The sequence below is a fragment of the Mustela putorius genome, unplaced genomic scaffold (genome assembly GCF_011764305.1).
Source record: "Mustela putorius furo isolate JIRA1106 unplaced genomic scaffold, ASM1176430v1.1 tig00000695_pilon_pilon_pilon, whole genome shotgun sequence".
Lineage (NCBI taxonomy): Eukaryota > Metazoa > Chordata > Mammalia > Carnivora > Mustelidae > Mustela > Mustela putorius.
Window position 1 is genome coordinate 8,683,466 of NW_025421447.1, and position 19,858 is coordinate 8,703,323.

Consider the following 19,858-nt stretch of genomic DNA (forward strand, 5'->3'; position numbering starts at 1 on the left):
GGCTGGAGGAGGTGTGCGGCGTCAGGCTGAGCAGCGGGCCCCCTCCTGCCTCCGCAGGCTTCCCGCCCCTCTCAGCCCTGCCATCTGGCACCCTGACGGGCTTCTCTCACATCCGCTGGGGGATCCTGGGTGCCCCCTCCCCCCAGCGTGTGGCCTCCACATGTGCACCTGTGGCCTGAGAAGCCGCAGGAGAAAGTCCAGAGGGGGACGGGTTCCCACGGACAGAGCTGGCCCTTCGGTCCTCCCCAGGGAGCAGGTGTGCAGAAGGAGGCTGGCTCTCTGTTTTTGTCTTTTTCAACTTGGGGTAAAATATGCAGGAGACGAAACTGGCCACGGTGATCATTTTTACCCTCAGATGATTGTGCATCCTATCTCCAGACCTCTTCACCTTGTGACACTGGAGCTCCGCCCCTGAGAACACTTACTCCCCATCCCCCCCACCCCAGCCCAGGCACCTGTCACTCTACTTCCTGTTCCTATGAAGGTGGCCGCTCCTGGGCCCTCCCATGAGTGGGGTCATACAGCATTGTTTCTTTGCAACTGGCTTATTTCACTCAGGGTATTGTCCTCAAGGCTCGCCCGTGAGGAGGTAGCAGGTGGCAGAATTCCCTCCCTTTCCAGTGCTCAGTAGCATCTCATGCTGCGGACAGACACGTTGTGTGCCTGCGTTCACCAGTCCGCAGACTCTCAGGTTCCTCCCACCTTTTGGCTCTTGCAGAGGGCGCTGATGCTCCACTGAAGACCAAGGGCATCTGGGCAGGTGTCTGGGTGAGTCTGCCCCACCCTCGCCTTTCACTTTCATCAGGGTACTCAGTGTCCGTGCCCGAAATGGGGAGTCCCACGGCCTGCACAGTCTGTTCCCTGCCCAGCCCTACGGACACAGGGACTGCCAAGGACAACGTCCTCTTTCTGGGACTGAGAGACTCGAGGTGCCGGCAGTCCGCTCCAGGGCCGAAGTGCTGGGGGGAGCAGGGGCGGGCGGCACCCACCCCACAGGGCATGGCATTCAGCACCGTCCTGGGGCCTCAAAAGCTGGCAAGCATACCCTGTGGCACTCTCATTCCTGCCCTCACCAAGGGAGCCCTCTGGAAGTGGGGGACAGTCACTTCTCGGGCAGAGGACATTGATGCAAGAATGTCACGGAGTGCAGGACTGTCACGGAAAAGGCCATGTGGCGTCTGAAACACAGGTCCTAGATTGCAGCTGAGCTGAGGATCCCCCAGATACACCTGCAGACTGGGCAGGTAGGAGAGAAAGGTGGTGCCACGTGAGTCCCTCTGACTCTCTACCTCCTGTTGGCGCAGGCAGAGGGCCATGTCCTGCGAGCCCTGGTTTGTGGGCTTGGCCACCTGTCTCGTGGGAAGAGGATTTATCACATCTCATCACTAGATGGCATCTGTCCAACAGCAGGGAGGTCCTGCGCAGCCCCAACCCCTCTCCCTTCAGAAAAAGAACGTTTTTGAGAATGCGTTCAAAGAGATTAGCTAGAATATTCTTACCGGGCAGGCATTTCCTTTGCCAGTGTGCAGCGTGGAAGACACAGTCATTATCGTGAGGTTCCAGAATGGCTTTCTGGCCGAAAGGAAAAGAATCGGAGCATTGTCAGGCACTCTCTGTCCTGCTGTCCCGGAGACGACCATGCTGATTCCAGAGGTTGTACTATTGTCCCTGTCCATTTGGGGGGTCTTTGTTCACTAGGAGCATTTGTCCACTAAGTTTTAAAATCTTGCCACGTGGCCGGGCGGGATCTTAAGATTGCCAAGTGCTTCTAGGAAGTGATCCTTACTTGTTTTTCACCAACCGTCCGGAATTCATTCACTCAGACAAGTCAGCCAAGAGGAGCTCCTCCGTCCGACTGGAATGGAGAGAAAAAACTAGCCTAAATGAAAACAGGATCTTCTTGTCTCTAGCCCACCTGCGTCTCAGCCAGGCAGGATGGCTTCCTCCCGGGTCCAGGTCCCCGGTCTGGAGGCTGGGAAGCTTGCGCAGGGAGAGGTCGGGCGAGAAGGGCCGAGCTGAGGCCCCGCGAGGAGCTCGCTTGGGAAGAGGACGGTCCCGGGAGAGTTAAGGGAAGATCAGCACCTGACCAGGTAGCCGTGTCGGGGGATGCTGGGTCTCCCGGCCTTGCCGTTCACGGCTGTGTGGCCCTGGGCCGGCAACCTAACCTCTCCGCGCCTCACTGCCCCAGCCGTTGGGTGGAGCAGTCGTCACGCCCCGCACCTGCTTGTCGTGAGGATGCGTGAAGCAGGTGGTCTGGGGCTGAAAGGTTCTGCACATGCGCACTTGCTGAGTCTGCACAAATCATGGGGCGAGGGGCGGGGTGCATTTGGGGCAAGCCTCTGCCAGGTGGGCCGGGGCGCAATGGGGCAATCCCGAGGGCTGTCTGGCATTCCCGCACGTCCCGGGCTCTTGGGTAGACACGATCCTGAGTCCAAGCCGCTTTCTCCCTCCAAGTGTTTGCATAGACAGCACCCCTCCCCCGAAGGAGACCCTGCCCTTGGGGGTCTGGGTAAGAAACGTGCCTCCCTCTCCAAGACGCCCACCGCAGAGCTGGCTGGCAGCTCAGGGGTTGGAACCCGAGGCTCTGGCCCGCGGGCCTCGTGCCCTGAGCTGGGTTTTAGGAGCAGAACCCCCGGACACCCAGGCCCTGGCTTTTCCTCCGGGGCGGGCCTCTGCTGAGGAAGTCCCTGGAGCGCAGCTGACTTGGGGCAAGGTCTGGGAAAAATCTCCCTGCCTTTGGGGTGGGGGTGGGGTGGGGTGTTGGGGCGGGGGATGAGCCACCGCCGATGGGAAACCCGGAAGAATCATCGGTAGGTGGCTCTAGCCCGTCCAGATGCTCTCCGCGCGGCGTGGAGAGGGTTTGTGCAAACATTTCCTCGCGCGGTGCCTGGAGGAATGCAGGAGGCCGCCGCCTGTGGTCCATCTTGGACTGTTCGAGAAACGCGCCCGCGCCTGTGAATTCGCAGGGGGAGGAAGGTGAGGCCGGCGCCGGGCGAGGCAGCGCCCGGGAGAAGGAAAGCGGGATCCCCCAGCCCGAGTCCACTTGCTGCCCATGGACACCCCTGCTACTGCCCGGGGGGCCAGGCCTCCCCCTCCCTCCAGGAAGCGCTCTCCCCCGGCCCCTGCGAGGCCCATGCTCGCTCTGCTGGTCCTGGTCTCCATCAAGCAAGTAAGAGGGTTTATGATTTGGATTGTCATGGTGTCTGCTATTAGGGTCAGTTCTGCATCTTTTCGGATCCCAGAAGCAGTTTTGGGCTGTCGCGGGCAATTTGGGAAATATAAAACAGTATTGAGGCGGCAATGATTAACCATAAGCCTAATATTCGGAGGTCATCGCTGTTACTATTTTGGCATATTTCCTGCAAATCCTTTTTCTATGCGTGTTTCTGAGCAGCTGAAATTATGACGCAGAAAGTGTTCTGTATCCTGGCTTTCCCCTTTACATTATTTTGTAAGCATTTTCCAGGGTCATCATGAACTCTGTGCATAGCATTTAAACTGGTCCCAGATAGCCTCCTGTCTGCTTTTACAATTTTCTCAGACCCGAGTATTTAAAGGTTGATGGACTGTGAGGGGGTTTTCTTTTCTTGCATTTTTCCTTTTCTTTCCTTCCTTTCTTCTTAGTATAAAAATATAGGATGGCCATGGTTTTAAAAAGTGAACGTATAAACTTCAAAGAAGTGTAAATACCAACTACGAATCACTGTATTCCCACTGCCCAGTAATCACCCTCGTTCGCCTTTGGGGGCTTAAACTCCCAGAACTTTTTCTGCTATTTTTTTACCTATGCTTTTTTTTGCCCCTAACAAACATAGGATCAGACTTAAAGAGTATCGTGCTATCGGCAAGTGTCAGGTGTGTCCCTTGTATTAACTCGTTTCGTGCTCCTCAAGGGAGTCCCTCCTTTTAATCCACTTACAGATGAAAACACTTTTCCGTGTTGGCTACAGTAACCCTAGGGTGTGATGTTTGAGGGCTTCAAGGTTGTGTCCTACAATGTGTGTGACCCAACCTACATGGTGGGCATTCTGGAAGCTTGTTTTATTCTTTTTTTTTTTTTCATTAAAGGTTTTATTTATTTGTTTATTTGAGAGACAGCAAGCTCAAGCAAGGGGAGGCAGAGGGAAGAAGCAGACTCTCCACTGAGCAGGGAGCCCAACTCAGGACTCAATCCCAGGACCCTGAGATCACCACCTGCGCCAAAGGCAGACACTTTACCAACCAAGCCACCCAGGCACTTTCAGCTTGTTTTAATCTTATCCAGGGAGACTAGACTTTTGCCCCCTTTCCCATTGGAGGTTCCTTTTTCATGCTGGACCCTAACATGAAGGAACCCCAGTCCCATTCACCTGAGAAATGAAAGTGGCTTGAGGAAGGGTTCTCTTTCTCCTTTGGTCCATGGGTGGAGTTCGTCTGTGTGTGTGTAGACATTGGGATTCCAAATCCCTCCTGCCCCCATCTAGGGAGAGCCGTGGTGCCGTGATGCTGTAAATATTCACCTCATCAGGTTTTCTTTGGTGCTAACCTGGAACCAGACAGGCAGACAACACCTGCCAAGTTCTCTGTGTCCGATCTCTCCCAGAGGCTGCCTTCAAGCCCTCACAGACCGAGGATGTGAGCCCGATAGGTGGTTTCATGGAATCCCTGTGGTGGTAGCAGTGTCTGGACGAACCACCAGCCCGATAGGGGCAGGACCCTTCCTGGGACAGTCCATACAGAACTCAGAGAGCTCATATTCCAACCGAGTGCACCCCTCCAGCTAGCTGTCTAGTTTCCTTCCCCTTTTGCACACGATCGTGCACTGGTGCTCGTGCATTGCCCACTGGGTGCCAAGCCCTGTTAGATGACTGTCACCTGCCATCCTCTGACTTGTGAGTTCAGCCACTTCCTCTGCCCAGAGGCAAGCCCTGGGTTCTCTCTTCCCCAGCATGCCGCGGCAGCTGTGGACATATGACTATATGTATGTTACACCCGCAAAATCTTCAGTGCTTCAGGCTGGTGTAGGACGCTGACAACGCCACACCTTTTCCCTTTCATCTAGCATGTTCCTAATCAATAATGTCCCTGTGAGCAGTGCCCCCTCCCCCACCTGCCACCCCGTCTGTCCTCCCTAACCCTGATGACCCCTGCCCCCCCCTTCTCGGGTCTTGGTCTTAAATCCCATAGTTTTCCCCCAGATGTTTACATTACAAGGCTTTGCTAGACATTCGTGATGGATTTTGTTCACAGACGCGTTCCCTGCATGGAATATAAATGACCGTGGTGTGTTTTCTGGCAGGAAGTCTTCCTAAAAATTCACTTAATGAGAAATTCTCAGGGATAGTTTAGTTTCTAAATTCAAGCAGTCCACCCACCCACCCCCTCGCTGGACTCATTTAAGTTAATTAACAGTTGCTTTGGCTTTGAAAAACATAAACTCTCTCTCTCAGGCTCATTAAGAAGTGAATTTGTGGCTCTTTCCTACATTGCCGAGGGGAGCGTAAAAAGGTGCATATTTTTAAATTAAAAAAAAAACAACAACTCGGCGAGGATAGGTTGTCAGTCCATTATCAAAACCCTTTAAAAATGTGTATATTCAATGACCCAGAAATTCCAGTTGAAAGAATTTCTCCTAAGAAAATAAAGATGTGCTCGAATGTTTAATTGTGAATATTTCCAGTACAGCAGAATTTATATTAGCAAGTGTCTTGGCCCATGTAAGTGTTCAATGCTGGAGGATTTGAAAACTGAATCATATCCTATTCCCTTACCGAACATCACGTAGCTGTTAAAATGATGTTTTAGAAGTATGGCTCTTGAAATGGATGTATATTCACAATGCACCTTCTGGTAGAAGCATGAAACTAGATGATTTCCTTTTTCAGTTAAAATAAAAAGGGAAAGAAAAAAAAAATAAATGGAAGCATGTGCCCAGATAGAAGAGGCTGGAAGGAGACGGTCATTTCTGATACTAAGATTAGGATTCCACCTTCTCCCCTTTTGGGGCTCTCCTGCAATTTTGTGTTTGATTTACAGAGAGGCGTATGCCTTCTTGAACAAAGAATACAGTAAAATGGATTGAGAGCAATTCACAGAAGGTCTTTTTTCCCTTTCCCTTGATTGCTTTCTCAGCCAAGGTGGGCATTGATGCTGGCTGCCCACTCAAGGGAAAGAGGAATCAAGATCAAGTTGATTTTTTTCCCAGTTAGAAAACATCTGGGTGTACCTGGGTGGCTCAGTGGGTTAAGCCTCTGCCTTCGGCTCAGGTCATGATCCCAGGGTCCTGGGATGAAGCCCCACATCAGGCTCTCTGCTCAGCAGGGAGCCTGCTTCCCTTCCTCTCTCTCTGCCTGCCTCTCTGCCTACTTGTGATCTCTCTCTGTCAAATAAATAAATAAATAAATAAATCTTAAAAAAACAAAAAAGAAAAAACATCTGTTCGTGCTATTTCTTTGCCTCCTTACCTTGTTTGGATCTGGATGTAATCGTCTTATCTTGTGTTTTTCATGTCTTTGGAACAAGTAACTGGGAAGACAGTCTGTCCAGCTCCCCTGAACTGAACAAATTTGGTGCTTTGTAGGGTTCCTTCTCCTTCCCCTTCTTCTGACCATGGCCATCAGTCATGGCAAGGGCAGGGGAAGAGGGCAGAGTAAGTCCAGGGACACAGCTCACATGCATGACTGATTTTATTGTCTCTTCCTTGGCCAGTTCCAGTGATGTCCCTGACAATATAAGTAGCTCTCTATCCAAGAAAGTGTCTAACTTTGGCGGCTTGGAGGATTCTGGAAGCTGATGATTTGGTTCTCAGCTTCTTTGCCAAACGTGTGAAAAATAATACGAATCCAGTTATAGTCCCGTCGGGAAGCTGAATTTCCTAAACAGTGTGTTAATAAACTCCCTTTGTGACTCTTGTGCTGTAACTCAGAGACAGAAGGTATTGTGGGAGATTGAAAGTTTATTGGAAACTGAAGCCTAAGGGTAAATGCCAATTATTTCCTCATCATTATCATCATTGTTATTACTTATTGGCTAATCCCATGGTTTCCAGATGGTTGTGCTAATGTGCCTCAAAAGGCACCACTGTGAGCTCACAGGGGTGCTGTAAGGTATTTTAAGTTTTTTTTTTTTTTTTTTTAAATTTATTTGAGATCACAAGCAGGCAGAGGGGCAAGCAAAGGGAGAGGGGGAAGCAGGCTTCCTGCTGAGCAAAGAGTCTGATGCGGGGCTCAATTTCAGGACCCTGAGATCATGGCCTGAGCCGAAGGCAAAGGCTTACCCCACTGAGCCACCCAGGTGCCCTGATATTTTAATTTTTCAAGGGAAGCAAAGCGACCCATGACATCTGCCAGAACCTGGGAATTACTAGCTCAAGGTAGTTCCTGGTTTTAGCATTAGATCGTGCCCCATTCCCTTTGCTGATGTTGTATCTCTGCAAAGCTGGTTTTTTGTTTGATCGTTTGTTTGTTGCAATTGCTGTACTGAAAAGCAAGTACTGCACAAACATCCATGTGGATCAAGGTGGTGTCCTATCGGATCCCCAAGTTTGGGAAGTTGTGCAATCTCCAGTAGGCATTGTTAGGTTGCGAATACTGACGTCCTTTGGCCTTACCTACTCAAAAAATCGGACTTCAGGTCTTTGTTTTGGCTCAGGGGGACTATGGAAAAATGGCAAGTCACCAAGGGCGCCATGACCTGAGAACATTTGGTAATCTCTGGTCTACCTATGACTCTACCAGATCTTCAAAAAGTTGTCTGTGTGGTTCTCTGGAAGGGATGCAAAGGAATTATTCACAGGTGTCATTGTGCCTTATGTAGTATGGCGGGGGTAGGCCATGCTGGGCAGAGGAGGGAGGGGATAGACTATACTAGTGACTCAGAACATGGAAGCTTGACATCCACAGGGCTCATCGATGGTGTGTGTGTGTGTGTGTGTGTGTGTGTGTGTGTCTTTTGATGGATCATCTCCCTAGTTAACACTGGGCTTCTCCACTCCCTCTTGTTTCACCTGTTGCTACCTGTGTCTTACCTCATTCTTTCAGACTGTCTACCTGGCCCAAGAAAGTATTTGAGTTTTTTACCTCCTTGTGAGAGGACACAAAGTCTCAAAGCCAACTGAACTGGGTGACCTTATCCCAGATCACATATCTAGCCCCTCCCATGCTCATTCCCCACCTTCAGCTCCACCCCATGCCTGTGCCTTTGTTTCTTTAGCTGGAAATTGAGGACAGTAACTCCTGACTAGTGCTAGGGACTTGTATTCAGAGATGAAAGTCATGTCTTGGCCCTCAAGGAATGTATGGGGTAGTGAAGGAGTTGGACGAATGAACCACCAATGATAGTACAACATGATGGGACATAGGACTTAATCATGTGTGGAGTCACAGGGCACTGGGAAGAAGGGTTCCTGGCTCAAGACTTCAGTGACAGAGGTGGTCAAGTGTGACTGGGGGGGGGGGGGTCATTAGGCTGGAGTTGAGCCTTCGGGGGCGAGAAGATGAAGATGAGGGTAAAAGGGAGGGCCAGTGGGAAAGGCAAAGATGGAGTCACAGAGGAACAAGACTTAGGGTCAAGAGGTTTGGCCCTGGGGTGACTGAGATGTCATCTCAACTTGACAGGCCATGAGGGGAAGACTTTAGGCAGGACAGCCCTGTGGACCTCTCTCTCTGGAGCAGTGTAGACCAGGCCAGAGGCAGAGGAAATGGGAAGCAGGGTTAGACAGGAGAGAGGAGAGAGGTATAGGACAGAATCTAGTGCCTGGTTGGATGATGTGGAGGAAGGAGCCAAGGACAACTCCCAGATTCTGGTTTGTGGCTGATTCTGCCAACACCAAGCCACTAGGGGATGAAACTCTTCAGGATCAGAGAACAATAGGGTATGAACATCACTTGACTTTGATTGTCAGCCAATTATACAGTTATTTTATCTTTAGCAGATTCTAAGTCCTTTAGGGCAGAAGCTCTGTTTTCTCCATCACCTCATCCCCTTTAGTTCCTCCCTAATGCAAAGCCTGGCACTTAACAGGTGTTCAATAAAGCGGAGTCAATTGAAGAAGAGAAAACCCCTTTAAGCCCCCTGTTGTGTTAAAAAGGAAACAAAACGAGTGGTACAGATACACAATTAGATGTTGTTGGACAACTCAATTATCTGGAAAGCCCAAACATGCATATTGTATTTTTAAGGTTCTGTGGGAGGGATTGGTTAATGACAGAGAGGGGAAAAAACCCAAGGGCTCAGTATGGTAGCAGAGTATCTCTCTACCCAGTCTTTGACTCTGGACCCTCAGTCAGCCAGGTGGGATGGCACAGGTACCCACAATTCTCCCAGCCTTCCCCTGACACACTATGGAGCTCTTCCCACTGGAACTTTTCTTCTTGAGATTCACATAATCTTAGCAGCATGCAACTGTTAATCTCATTGTGTGTGACATCCAGGAAGATCATATTGCCTCCTCTTAAAATATCAACCTCACTTGAAGATTTTGGCGGGGGGTAAAATTCTTTCAGGAGTGCCTGGATGGCTCAGTCAGTTCAGCTTCTGCCTTCAGCTCAGGTCACGTTCCTGGGGTCCTGGGATTGAGTCCTGCATCAGGCTCCCTGCTCAATGGGAAGTCTGCTTCTCCCTCTCCCTCTTCCTCTGCTGCTCTGCCTACTTGTTCTCTCTCTCTCTGTGTGTGTGTGTCAAATGAATAAAATCTTTTTAAGAGAGTCTTTCATATCTGTACTAAAACCAATATGATTGGATTATGGAGTTAACATAAGATTTGTGTGCACCTTTAAGATAGAATATAAGATGCCAAAGAAGTCTTATTTCTTGATTCAGGCCATTTATGGCCACTTCAGTGGAAAGTTTTGAAGTTTGTGTTGGAACGGTCGCAAGGCCACCTCTGAAGTAAACTGGGAGTCACCATGGTTTTCTTCTGCCCAGGTTACAGGATCCCTCCTTGAGGAAACAACTCGCAAGTGGGCTCAATACAAAGAAAAGTGTCTGAGAGACCTGCTCAAGGAACCTTCTGGTAAGCAGGTGTATGAGTTATCTGTGGCTGTGTAACAAATAGCGCCAAAGCTCAGTAGCTTAATGCAGTCATCATCATCATCATCATCCCAGTTTCTGTGGGTGAGGAATTCAGACCAGGCACAGTGGGGATGACTTGTTTTTGCCCTACGGTGTCTGGCATTTAGTTGGAAGGCTCGGTGTTTGGGGGCTGGAATCATCAGAAGGCTTGTTTTCACTGAAAACAGATGGCTGATTGTGGCTCCCAGCCATGAGTCCATTGGCCAGAACACTCTCAGTGGCCTGTCCATACAGACAAGTTTCCTCCCAGCATGGTGGTGAGGCTTCCCAAGCATGACCAGAAGCCATCTTGCCTTTTATGACCCAACTTCAGAAGCTATTTCTCCCATGTTCAGTTGTACCAGGTGGTTACCAAAGCCTACCCAGGTTCAAGGGAAGGGAGGAGAGATCCCTGCCTCTCATCGTAAAAGAGTACATGGGACGGTATATACATAGATGTGACACCACACTCACCACCAAATCGCATAATCTGAGCCACTGTCATAGATTAACCTGGGATTCTGTTGGGTAGGTGGGTGGGAGGAGGTCCAACATTTCTCCTAGCCAGGTCTAGACTAGGGTTAGAGCCTTCTAGCAAATATGTTCATCGTTTGATCAGTCCATGGCCTCTCCTGCCTGCATACTGACTCTTCAGATATGTCCAGATTCACTCCCTCCTTTTTTTTTTTTTTTTTTGGAATGATGAAATCTGGCCTCTTCTTATTCTCCTGGCTGCCTTCAGATGATTTCATTCAGCGGCTCAGTGGAGGACAGGATACCATAAATGCTCTCTTCTTTTTCCTGACTCAAAGAGTCCCAACCTTCAAGCCATACCCCTCTCCCTCTGACTATTTCTTCAGCCCAGTCTGGTGGCAATCAGGGCTTGGTACCTGTTATGAGAACCACCCCTCACTTTAGGGAATACTGCTTTCTGATATCAAAGTAGGGCATGTTCTCTTTTTCTGGAATCCTGCCGTGAGAAGCTTGGCCAGGTGAACATTGTTTCGCACAGACCATGTGCTAACACTTGGCATCCAGGTCGACAAGATGCCCTGAGCCAGCTCATAAGCTGGCAGATCTGCATCTGTGAGATCCTGATGCCAATAACATGGTTGTTCAACCTGAGTGGCCCCTGCATGCTACCCCCAATAGGGAGCAGACAGGAACGATGCTTAGTTCCCAAGAGTGAGGAACTTGCAATATGGGAATTTGGGATCCAACCTGAAACCCCTTCCTTTCATTCCAGGAGGTCCATAAGGCAGGGCCCTGTGTGTTCAGCATCTCTTCACCAAGTGCCAGGGTGCAAATCGTCCCCTGAATTTGAGGTGGTGCAAATGCCTCATTATGATTGTTGAGTTGGTCTTCAAATAGAGAAATATGACCCTACAGAGGTTGTGGGTTGTGTTGGATATGTGCAACCAAGAATCTCAGTTTTGGACCCCCCTGTACTCATGGGTCATATTGTGCATTTCACAGTCAGGGTGTTCCAGCATCTAACTGATGAAGGTTTGACAATTCTGTAGTGAGTTATAGAACAGAAGGCACTGGGTAAACCTCCAAGTGTCCTCCTGACCCCGAGTTTGTGTGATAGTTCAGTCTATGTAAAATAAACCAGCATCAGCATGACGTGCACATGGACATAACTGACGGGACCGCTGCCAGAGGTCAGGTTGAGTAGACAAAGCCACAGAGCTTGGGGGTGCATTAAGCATTCCTTCCTCCCCACACTGTTCCTCATCCTTGATGTATCTGGAGAGTGGGACTCCCATGCTAGTTCCTGCATAGGATACACCAGCTTCCCGTGCCAGGGAGGAGATTTTGCCTCCATCGGTGGCCCTGGTGCTTCAACATGGCCCTCATGCAGGACCTTTTCTCCCCACAGGGACCTTTTGTAATGGGACCTTTGATCGATACGTGTGCTGGCCTCATTCTTCTCCAGGAAATGTCTCCGTTCCCTGCCCTTCATACTTACCTTGGTGGCGTGAAGGTAGTAAGTCTTATTTTACCATTTTCTGGCAGTTCTCTTAAAGCCTGGTCCCTCCTGGGTAGGCCATCCGGGGAGCAATTAGGGAGAGCACGTTGCAACTGAGTGCTTTTCTCAAGTCCTCTTTCCCCACAGGTCTCCTAAGCTGTCAATAACACACCTTCCTTCTTCTCTGGGCACCTCGTCTTGCCTTCCTGAAATTCTTCTGCATTTGGTGCTCCATTAATACAATAGTCCTCTTTTCTTTGAAGACTGGAGAGTCCATGCTCAGCTTCTACAGAATTTGCTGCAGCGAGGGTTGTCATGGAGAGGAGAAAGAGCTGGGGGAGAGATTGGGAAGCTCACACCCACAACCAACTTGGGACTTGCTGGATGGAGAAGAAGAGTACCCAAACTACCCTTGTGATAGCTTTAGAGGGTGGTGCTACTGGGTGGTGCTTTTAAGCCCCATAGGACTTGGATGGAGTCTTTAACCACTCAGCTTGCCCCCATCTTGCTTGAAGGAAGTGGCTATTATGTAGGACCCCCAGGAGGTTATCACGTGCCCATCTGCCCCAGCCTCCCAGCCTCTTGGTTGGTTTATGCTGGAAGGGGTAGAGAAACAATGACCGGTTAGAACTCCTTTACATTCGACTGTAGGCCATCAAAGAATAAGGGGGGGAAAAAAAAAAAAAGCTATTCTCAAAAAACATAAGCAATTACAAAGTTCCAGACAAAACCAAGTGGGAATGGGTTACAGAGAAGGAGAGATGGTGATATTTTGTATTTAATTTCAGTTCAGTAAGTCATCAGTTAAAATTTGGTTTCGATTTTCTGAGGCCTCTAGTGCAAAGAGAGAGTTTCCAAGGAAGAGAGGTGCATTTCTGGGTGGAATGGCTAGTGGTATGTTCTGTGGAACTGTCTTCTGGTGAAATCCGGTTGGAAGTGATCCAGGAGGCCTGAAGATGTGATGTTTAAGGGAAGATACCAGAGTTTGCTGGACCGGAGAGTCTGGATAATTGAAGGAAACAGCTGTGTGGGAGCCAGCTCCAGTGGGGCGGGGAGAGCACTGCACGTGGAGTCCAGAGTCCATTCTTCTCTTTTATGCTCTGTGACTTCGGGCAAGTGTCTAGAGCCCTCTGAACTGTTTTCTTGTCTATAAAGTCAGGTGAACAACAACTACTCTTGGGACCCCACTGAATGAATAAGAAAGGCAGGCCTGGAGTCAGCCACACAGCAGGCACTTTGTAAATGGAACTGAGGTGGAGACCAAAGTCCAGCCCTCGGAATGCTGAAGGTCTTTAAGACTTAAATGTCCCTGGATCTCAAGGGTACATGGAGCAGACCACCCATGCCCAGCTCCTATACCTGTGCATTCTTCCCGAGAGCTAAAAAATGGAGGTCCATTCCACCGGAAGGGAAAAAGTGGTCCAAAATCTGAACTTAGGAGGAGTTGAGTTAAAGGCTTTAAAAAAAAAAAAAATGGGTTCTGGGCTTCCAGAGTGCCCCAATGGGAGTGTGATTCGCAGAAGGTAGAAAATTACTCTTCCACTCAACGTCCTGTGCATTAAATCTTAGAATCCAAAGGGATCTGTACAGTGAGAAGAAAATGTGGAGGCACTGGAAGGGTTTAGAGAAGAAAAAGAAGGAGAAAAGGTCTGGCGGGATAAGACCAGAAGAAGACACACAATGGAGGAAGGGAGGTGGGATGATATTTGACTCTACAGGAGGCTGGGACTTGATTGCATAGGAATTGGGTTTGACACCAAGGGTTTTAATTCTCCTCTGGAGGCTGAGATCCCATGGAGCCAGGAAGAGGTTGAGGCTTGGGAAGGACTTCATACGGTTTGTGGTTTGGGGATCTGATGTGGATGGCTCGCTGGCTGGGAGAACGGGGATGGGGGGCAGAGAGCTGACACTGAAAGTGACTGCAGGGATCCAGAGAAAGGGACCACCATGACGGAGTGAATGCAGGCAGAGGCAGAGGAACCGTCAAGACTTGTCAGATGAAGCAGGAGGAGAGGAACTGAGCTTACACCCTGCCTGGCCCCACCCAGGCTCACCATCATCTGGGTGCTGACTCAGGGTCCCCACTGCTCACGTCTGGCATGTCCCACAAACAGCAAGGGAGAGGGCTGCCCTGAAGGGGAAGAGAGCCAGTAAGAGGTTAGGTCGGAGAGTACTGGGGGCCCAGACCTTACAGGGCTTGGTGGGAGGCCGGGAAGGGCTCTGGCTTGTCTTCAGACAGCCTTTGGAAGATCTGGAGCGAGGCATGCTGTGGTGTGGCTGCTGTGTGAACCATAAACCACGAGTGACAAGAGCGTCAGAGGCATTTGCAATAATCCGGGTGAGAGAGAGAGAGAGAGAGGTGGCTCCAGGAAGCAGGGAGCAGGGGACGAAAGCCAAAAGGCAGGGCTCAGATTTGGGGTACGTTGGAAGGTCCAGATGACAGGATCGACTGATGGGCCAGACGAAGGGTAGGAGAGACAGACAGAAAGCAGGGATGACTCCCAGGTTTGGGGCCTGAGGAGCGGGGCGATGGGTCTGCCATCAACAGGAACTGGAAATTGTGCGACTAGCCAGGTTTGGGGGAGAAGACGAAGTGCTCGCTTTGGGGAATGGTGTTAGAGAGGGCAGCTAGAAACCCTGGTGGAGACTTCAGCTGGGCAGATCAGCAGATCTCTGATCTGCAGACTCAACAAATAGTCATCATTGGTCCACACTGTGCAGAGGGGCATTGGGACAATTTCCGTTGCTCATTTGCAAATCCGGTCCCTGGCCTTCCGGTGGGGAGGAGGGATGGCAATCCCTTTGGGGGTGAGACCTAGGAATGGACATGCCTGGGTCACAGCAGCCTTCCTCACGGACACAGAGGTGCTGATTACTTGCAAACACACACATGCCCACACACACACTCATCGAATCCTCCCCCACTCTGGGCAGGGCTGGCACCATGACCGTGATGGTCCTCAGCTCTTCAAGAAGACACTGGAAGTCTCGGGGAGTGGGAGAGCCCCAAGCTCAAGGCCACCAAGCCTGTAGGTGACCACGCAGGCTCTGTCCACCTCTTTCTCTTTTTCATGGTGCCACCTCTAGAACACCAGGACAGGACACCCCTCTCTGTGCGCAGCCGGGAAGCCCCAGGTCCACGTCTCCCAGCTGGGCTGCACCTTTGAGGGCTCCCACATCTCTGAGTCACCAGGAACTGTTCTAGCTCCAGAGACTTTGGATAAACACAGCAGACATTAGAGGACCGTGGTTTGTTATGAAACTCAGAGGCCTCCATGTTTTTCTTTCCTTCCCAAATAAACACTAGGGATGCTAATGAGTACCCCTTCTCCCCAAAAGGGAAGTGAAAATCCCTTTTCCCTGGGATTTTCCACAGCTTTGCGGTGAGGACGAGGGCCTTACCACGTGCTCCGGCACGGGCTGCGTGCTCTGACCTTTCCCCTAGAGCTATGTTTACTTTCAGAAAACTCAGGAAGGGCCTACAGATACTGCTTGGCTTCGGGCACTTGGCAGACGCTGGAAAACTCCACAGATATTTGGCAGGATGACTCCGAATGCTCCAAGAACCACAGCTCCAACAGCAACGTGAGTGCACATGGCCCGGTGATGATGGGCCCCGGGCCCTGACCACCCTCCACCAGGGTCCCCCACCCCCGCTGGCTTTGGGGGCCACACGGACTTCCCCCATAGCTGGTCTAGCCCAGACTCCCCTGGAGAAGGTCCACAGTCACATGAAAGCAACTTTTGGCCGCTGGATTTCTTCTGCAACAAGAGTGACATAGGGATGCTTCAGGCCGCCCGGGTTCTCATCCCTGGCCTAGTACTGGGGGCATAACAGCGTGTGCACACCATAGACACTTAATAAATACTTGGAACAGTTTTGCAGATTCCGAGCATTGGGTCTGTGTGGGGCCTGGGCCTCAGACCAGTACCTAGGTCCCCGGGTGATGCTGGGACTCAGGGGATCATGAGGGACCCAGCAGGTGTGGGATGCCTACGGCCTCCTCTGGGCTCAGCCACGCAGGTGCCCGAGGTAAGCAGGCGGGGACAGCAAAACCAGAATTGGAAACTGCTCTCTCCAAGACCAGAAGTTAGGATTTCTCTCTTTAGACAGGTGAGGCCTGGGGCATTGCCAATGGCCATTTCCCCAAGAATTCAAATACTTCAAAACAAAACAAAACAAACAAACAAAAACAACAAATCCCCGAAACATGAAAAACCAACTTCAAAATCCTCAAAAACATAAAAAAACAGCTTCTGGCCATGTTTGCCTGTGTTTCTAATAACAGGTTGACATTTTGCCCAAAAAAAGGCTATCGGTAGCAGATCTTTGCTCTTCTGAGTGCTGGCAAACGAGATACATGATTTCTTCCTTCTCATCAGTCGGGGGTCCTTATGCACGATAAAGTATTCTCTTTAGGGAGATTATGTTTGTATGTAAATTTGTATGTGTGTATGGAATTTTAATATATATACTTTAATGATAAAATTTAGTTTTCCATAGCACATAAGAGATATCAATTGATATATATCTGTTATTTTTAACATTTTATTTTGAAATAACCAAACACATAGAAAAGTTAACAGAATAATAAAATAAGCACTCACAGACCCACTATCTAAATGCAAAATTTTACTGTGTTAACCTGATTAATACTGTATAAACATATTAACAAGGATTAAAGTCCTCACTTCCCCCTTCACTCTTGCTTTGTCTCCCTCTTTGTGGAATATTTGACTGTAATTTGCAGACATCATGACATTTCACTCTTAAATATTCGTCAGGTCCTTCCTAAGCAAAGGCATTATTCCGCGTAACTACAGTACCACAATTCCAATGAACATCCTAACAGTTAATGTTTTATCTATATTCAAGTTTCCCCAGTTTTTCCATCCCATTTTTAGAACTTTTCTTCCCTGAACCAGAGTCTAGTTCTGGTTTATATATTGGGGTTCATTTCATATCACTTTAATATCTTTTAATCTAGAATCTTCCCCATTCCAGCCCATGACAGCCCAGGACACTGGCTTTGTGAAGACCCCACCCCCACCCCGAAAACTTTGTTGTCATTTGATGCATTCCTTCACCTTCTGCATGTCTTTAAGCTGGAAGTTGGGTTTGGAGACTTGGTAAGACCCAAGTTCATCCTTGTAGGTGCTGGGTACACTGTGTAGCCTCGCGCCAGGAGACCAAAATGTCAGGTGTCTCACTACAATGATGTTCTGTGTGATCACTTGGTCTCGGTAGTGACAACCAGATCTCTCCATGGTATAGCTACCTTCTCCCTTTCTATCTGGCTAGTAACTGGTAAGATGATGCTTTGGAATCCTGTGTGTGTCTTGTTCTCTTCATCAGTATCACAGCCTTCATCGATGATGCTGACCTGAGTTGATTTGAGCTCTGCCATTTAAAAAAAATTTTTTTTTAAAGATTTTATTTATTTATCTAACAGAGACAGCAAGAGAGGGAACACAGCAGGGAGAATAGGAGAGGGAGAAGCAGTCTTCCTGCTAAGCAGAGAGCCCAATGCTGGGCTCGATCCCAGGACCCTGGGATCATGACCTGAGCCCAAGGCAGTCGCTTAACGACTAAACCACCCAGGCTCCCCTCTGTCATTTCTTCTGTATTTACTAGCTGGCATTCTTCTGAAAAGAAGACTCCTTCCGCTTCCCCCTGGTTTTGGGTATCGCTATGAACTTACAAATTGCTTTATTCACTTATTATTTTGATGATCATTGTTTTTCTAAATTTAGCTAATGAAATCCCTCCAGACTGGCACCTGTGTCCTTTTGTAATACTCTCATTGGTCTCGGACCACTCATCTGATGATTTTCCTGTTCTGGGCCCAAATCAGCAATTTCTTCCAGGAGTTCTGGATTCTCTTAGGTGGATGAATTATGAGAAACCAAGATCTCAGTATGCCTGGGTAACTCAGTCGGTTAAGCATCTGTGTTCAGCTCAGGCCATGATCCCAGGGTCCTGGTGTTGAGTCACATGTTAGGGTCCTTGCTCAGCAGGAGGCTGCTTCTCCTTCTGCCTGCCTCCCCCTACTTCTGTTCTTTCTGTCTCTCTGATAAATAAACAAATAGGTAAATACATAAACAAATACGTATATTTGGAAGGCAGGAAGGAAGGAGGAAAGAAAAAAGAAAGAAAGAGGAAAAGGAGGGAGGGAAGAAAGGAAGGAAGGAAGGAAGGAAACCTATCATAGGATTCTACCTATATACAATTTAAGAAAGTGAAAATTAATCTCTAATGACAGAAAGCAGACCAGTGTTTACTTTGGGCATAAGATGGTGGGAGAGAATGAGAGGAAATGTATTTTAAAGGGTCACAGGAAAACTGTGGGGAGGTTATGGGAATGTTCACTATCTTGAATGTGGTGGTGAAATCACAGATCTATTCATGTCTGAATTCATCCCGGTTTATCCTTTAAATGCGTGCCGTTTATGGTGCACCGGTCTCCTTTAATAACGCTGATAAGAGGGTTCTGGAGAGAAGTTTAAGGCATGGTTTAGCACGTAATACTTATTTGCTGTGGGTTCTTGTACAAAAATTTAGCGAGAAACGTCATCTTGATGGTGAGTAGCGTGCTGGATTGAGTGAGAAGGTGAGATTCCATCGAAAAAATCACGACAACACAGAGTTTCCAGCAAATTATCCTCTGTTCACCACCAGGCTGCCCTGGGACTCAGAGAAAATATCGCACTGTTTTATGGGGGCTTCACCCAAGGGATCTTTCCTGACAAGTTATTTTAGGAGGGAACACCCAGGTCAAAACCTGGCCCCATCTTCCAGAGGGAAGGGGAAAAAAAAACAAAAACAAAACCAAAGCAAAACAAAAACAAACAAACAAAACACCACCTGTCCTTATTTCCAAGGCACCTTCTTGTTCTGAGCACAATTCTTCCATGGTAGTGTCTATCCTAGTGCATCAAGGCTGGACTCTAGGACCGACCATGGAAGTGAAACCCTCCCGTGGGCATTTCAGTTCATCAAGGCTCTTTGGCCTCTGAGATAGGCCAGAGAGCAGTCTTAGCTACCCTAGTTGGGTGTCCACAAGGCTACAGCGCATGCCTAGAGCCATGATCCTCCTGGGCATGGAGCTGGGGGGTGGAGATCATAGCTGCCTGGCTTGGTGCTCAGATCTGCTCTTTGTCTGTGCTCAGGCGGAACACCATGCCTTGCTGTCGACCTTGCAGCTGTTGTACACCGTGGGGTACTCCCTATCCATCGTCTCCCTCCTCCTGGCACTCACCCTCCTCTTGTTTCTCCGGTGAGTGGAACCTCTGCTTACAGGTCTTCAGGTGTCCATCCTGGGATTTGTTCGTTGGCTCCCTCTAGAGTGCAGAAGACTGGGCTGGCTGATGTCATGACCCATCAGAGCTAGAAGGGATGGGAGAGAGTCTCGGGCCCATCAACTCCATTTTGCAGGTGAAGGGGAAAGGGATCTAAGAAGTCCAGGGAGAGGATCTGGGTTGCTGGTGGTCACAGAGTACACCTGGAACTGGGCTCGGGGAGTCATACCTCTACTTTAGCCTCCTCCAGATTGGACAACCTCCTGTCTACACCACCCTGCCAGAGGCATGATTTTTACAGAAGAGATTAAGAAACTTTCCCAAAGCAAATTAGTGAGTGGTAGAGCTGGGCCCCCAGACTACAGTTAGCTATCAATCATCTGAGTCCTTCCTCGGTGCTGGGCACATTCCTGAGCAAATTACATGTATTAAGTCATTTAAATGTCTTCCTAATCAGAATTGAAGCTAATTCTAATCCTAGGAGATTAGCATTTTCATTAGCCTCATTGTATAAGTGAGTTGACTGAAATATGGAGAAATCGAGTACCTTGTCCAATG

At 49.2% G+C, this 19,858-nt stretch overlaps 1 protein-coding gene across 1 annotated transcript in view; it reads left to right on the top strand.

The window, feature by feature from the left end:
- The first annotated feature begins 2,844 nt into the window (after nucleotides 1-2,844).
- Nucleotides 2,845-19,858, top strand: part of GLP2R (glucagon like peptide 2 receptor) — a 41,889-nt gene continuing 24,875 nt past the window's right edge. The window contains exons 1-5 of the mRNA XM_013060442.2: nucleotides 2,845-3,169; nucleotides 9,904-9,991; nucleotides 11,912-12,016; nucleotides 15,465-15,586; nucleotides 19,172-19,278. Coding sequence (XP_012915896.1) covers nucleotides 3,053-3,169; nucleotides 9,904-9,991; nucleotides 11,912-12,016; nucleotides 15,465-15,586; nucleotides 19,172-19,278 — 539 coding nt within the window. The 5' untranslated portion in view covers nucleotides 2,845-3,052. The remainder of the gene's footprint in view (nucleotides 3,170-9,903; nucleotides 9,992-11,911; nucleotides 12,017-15,464; nucleotides 15,587-19,171; nucleotides 19,279-19,858) is intronic.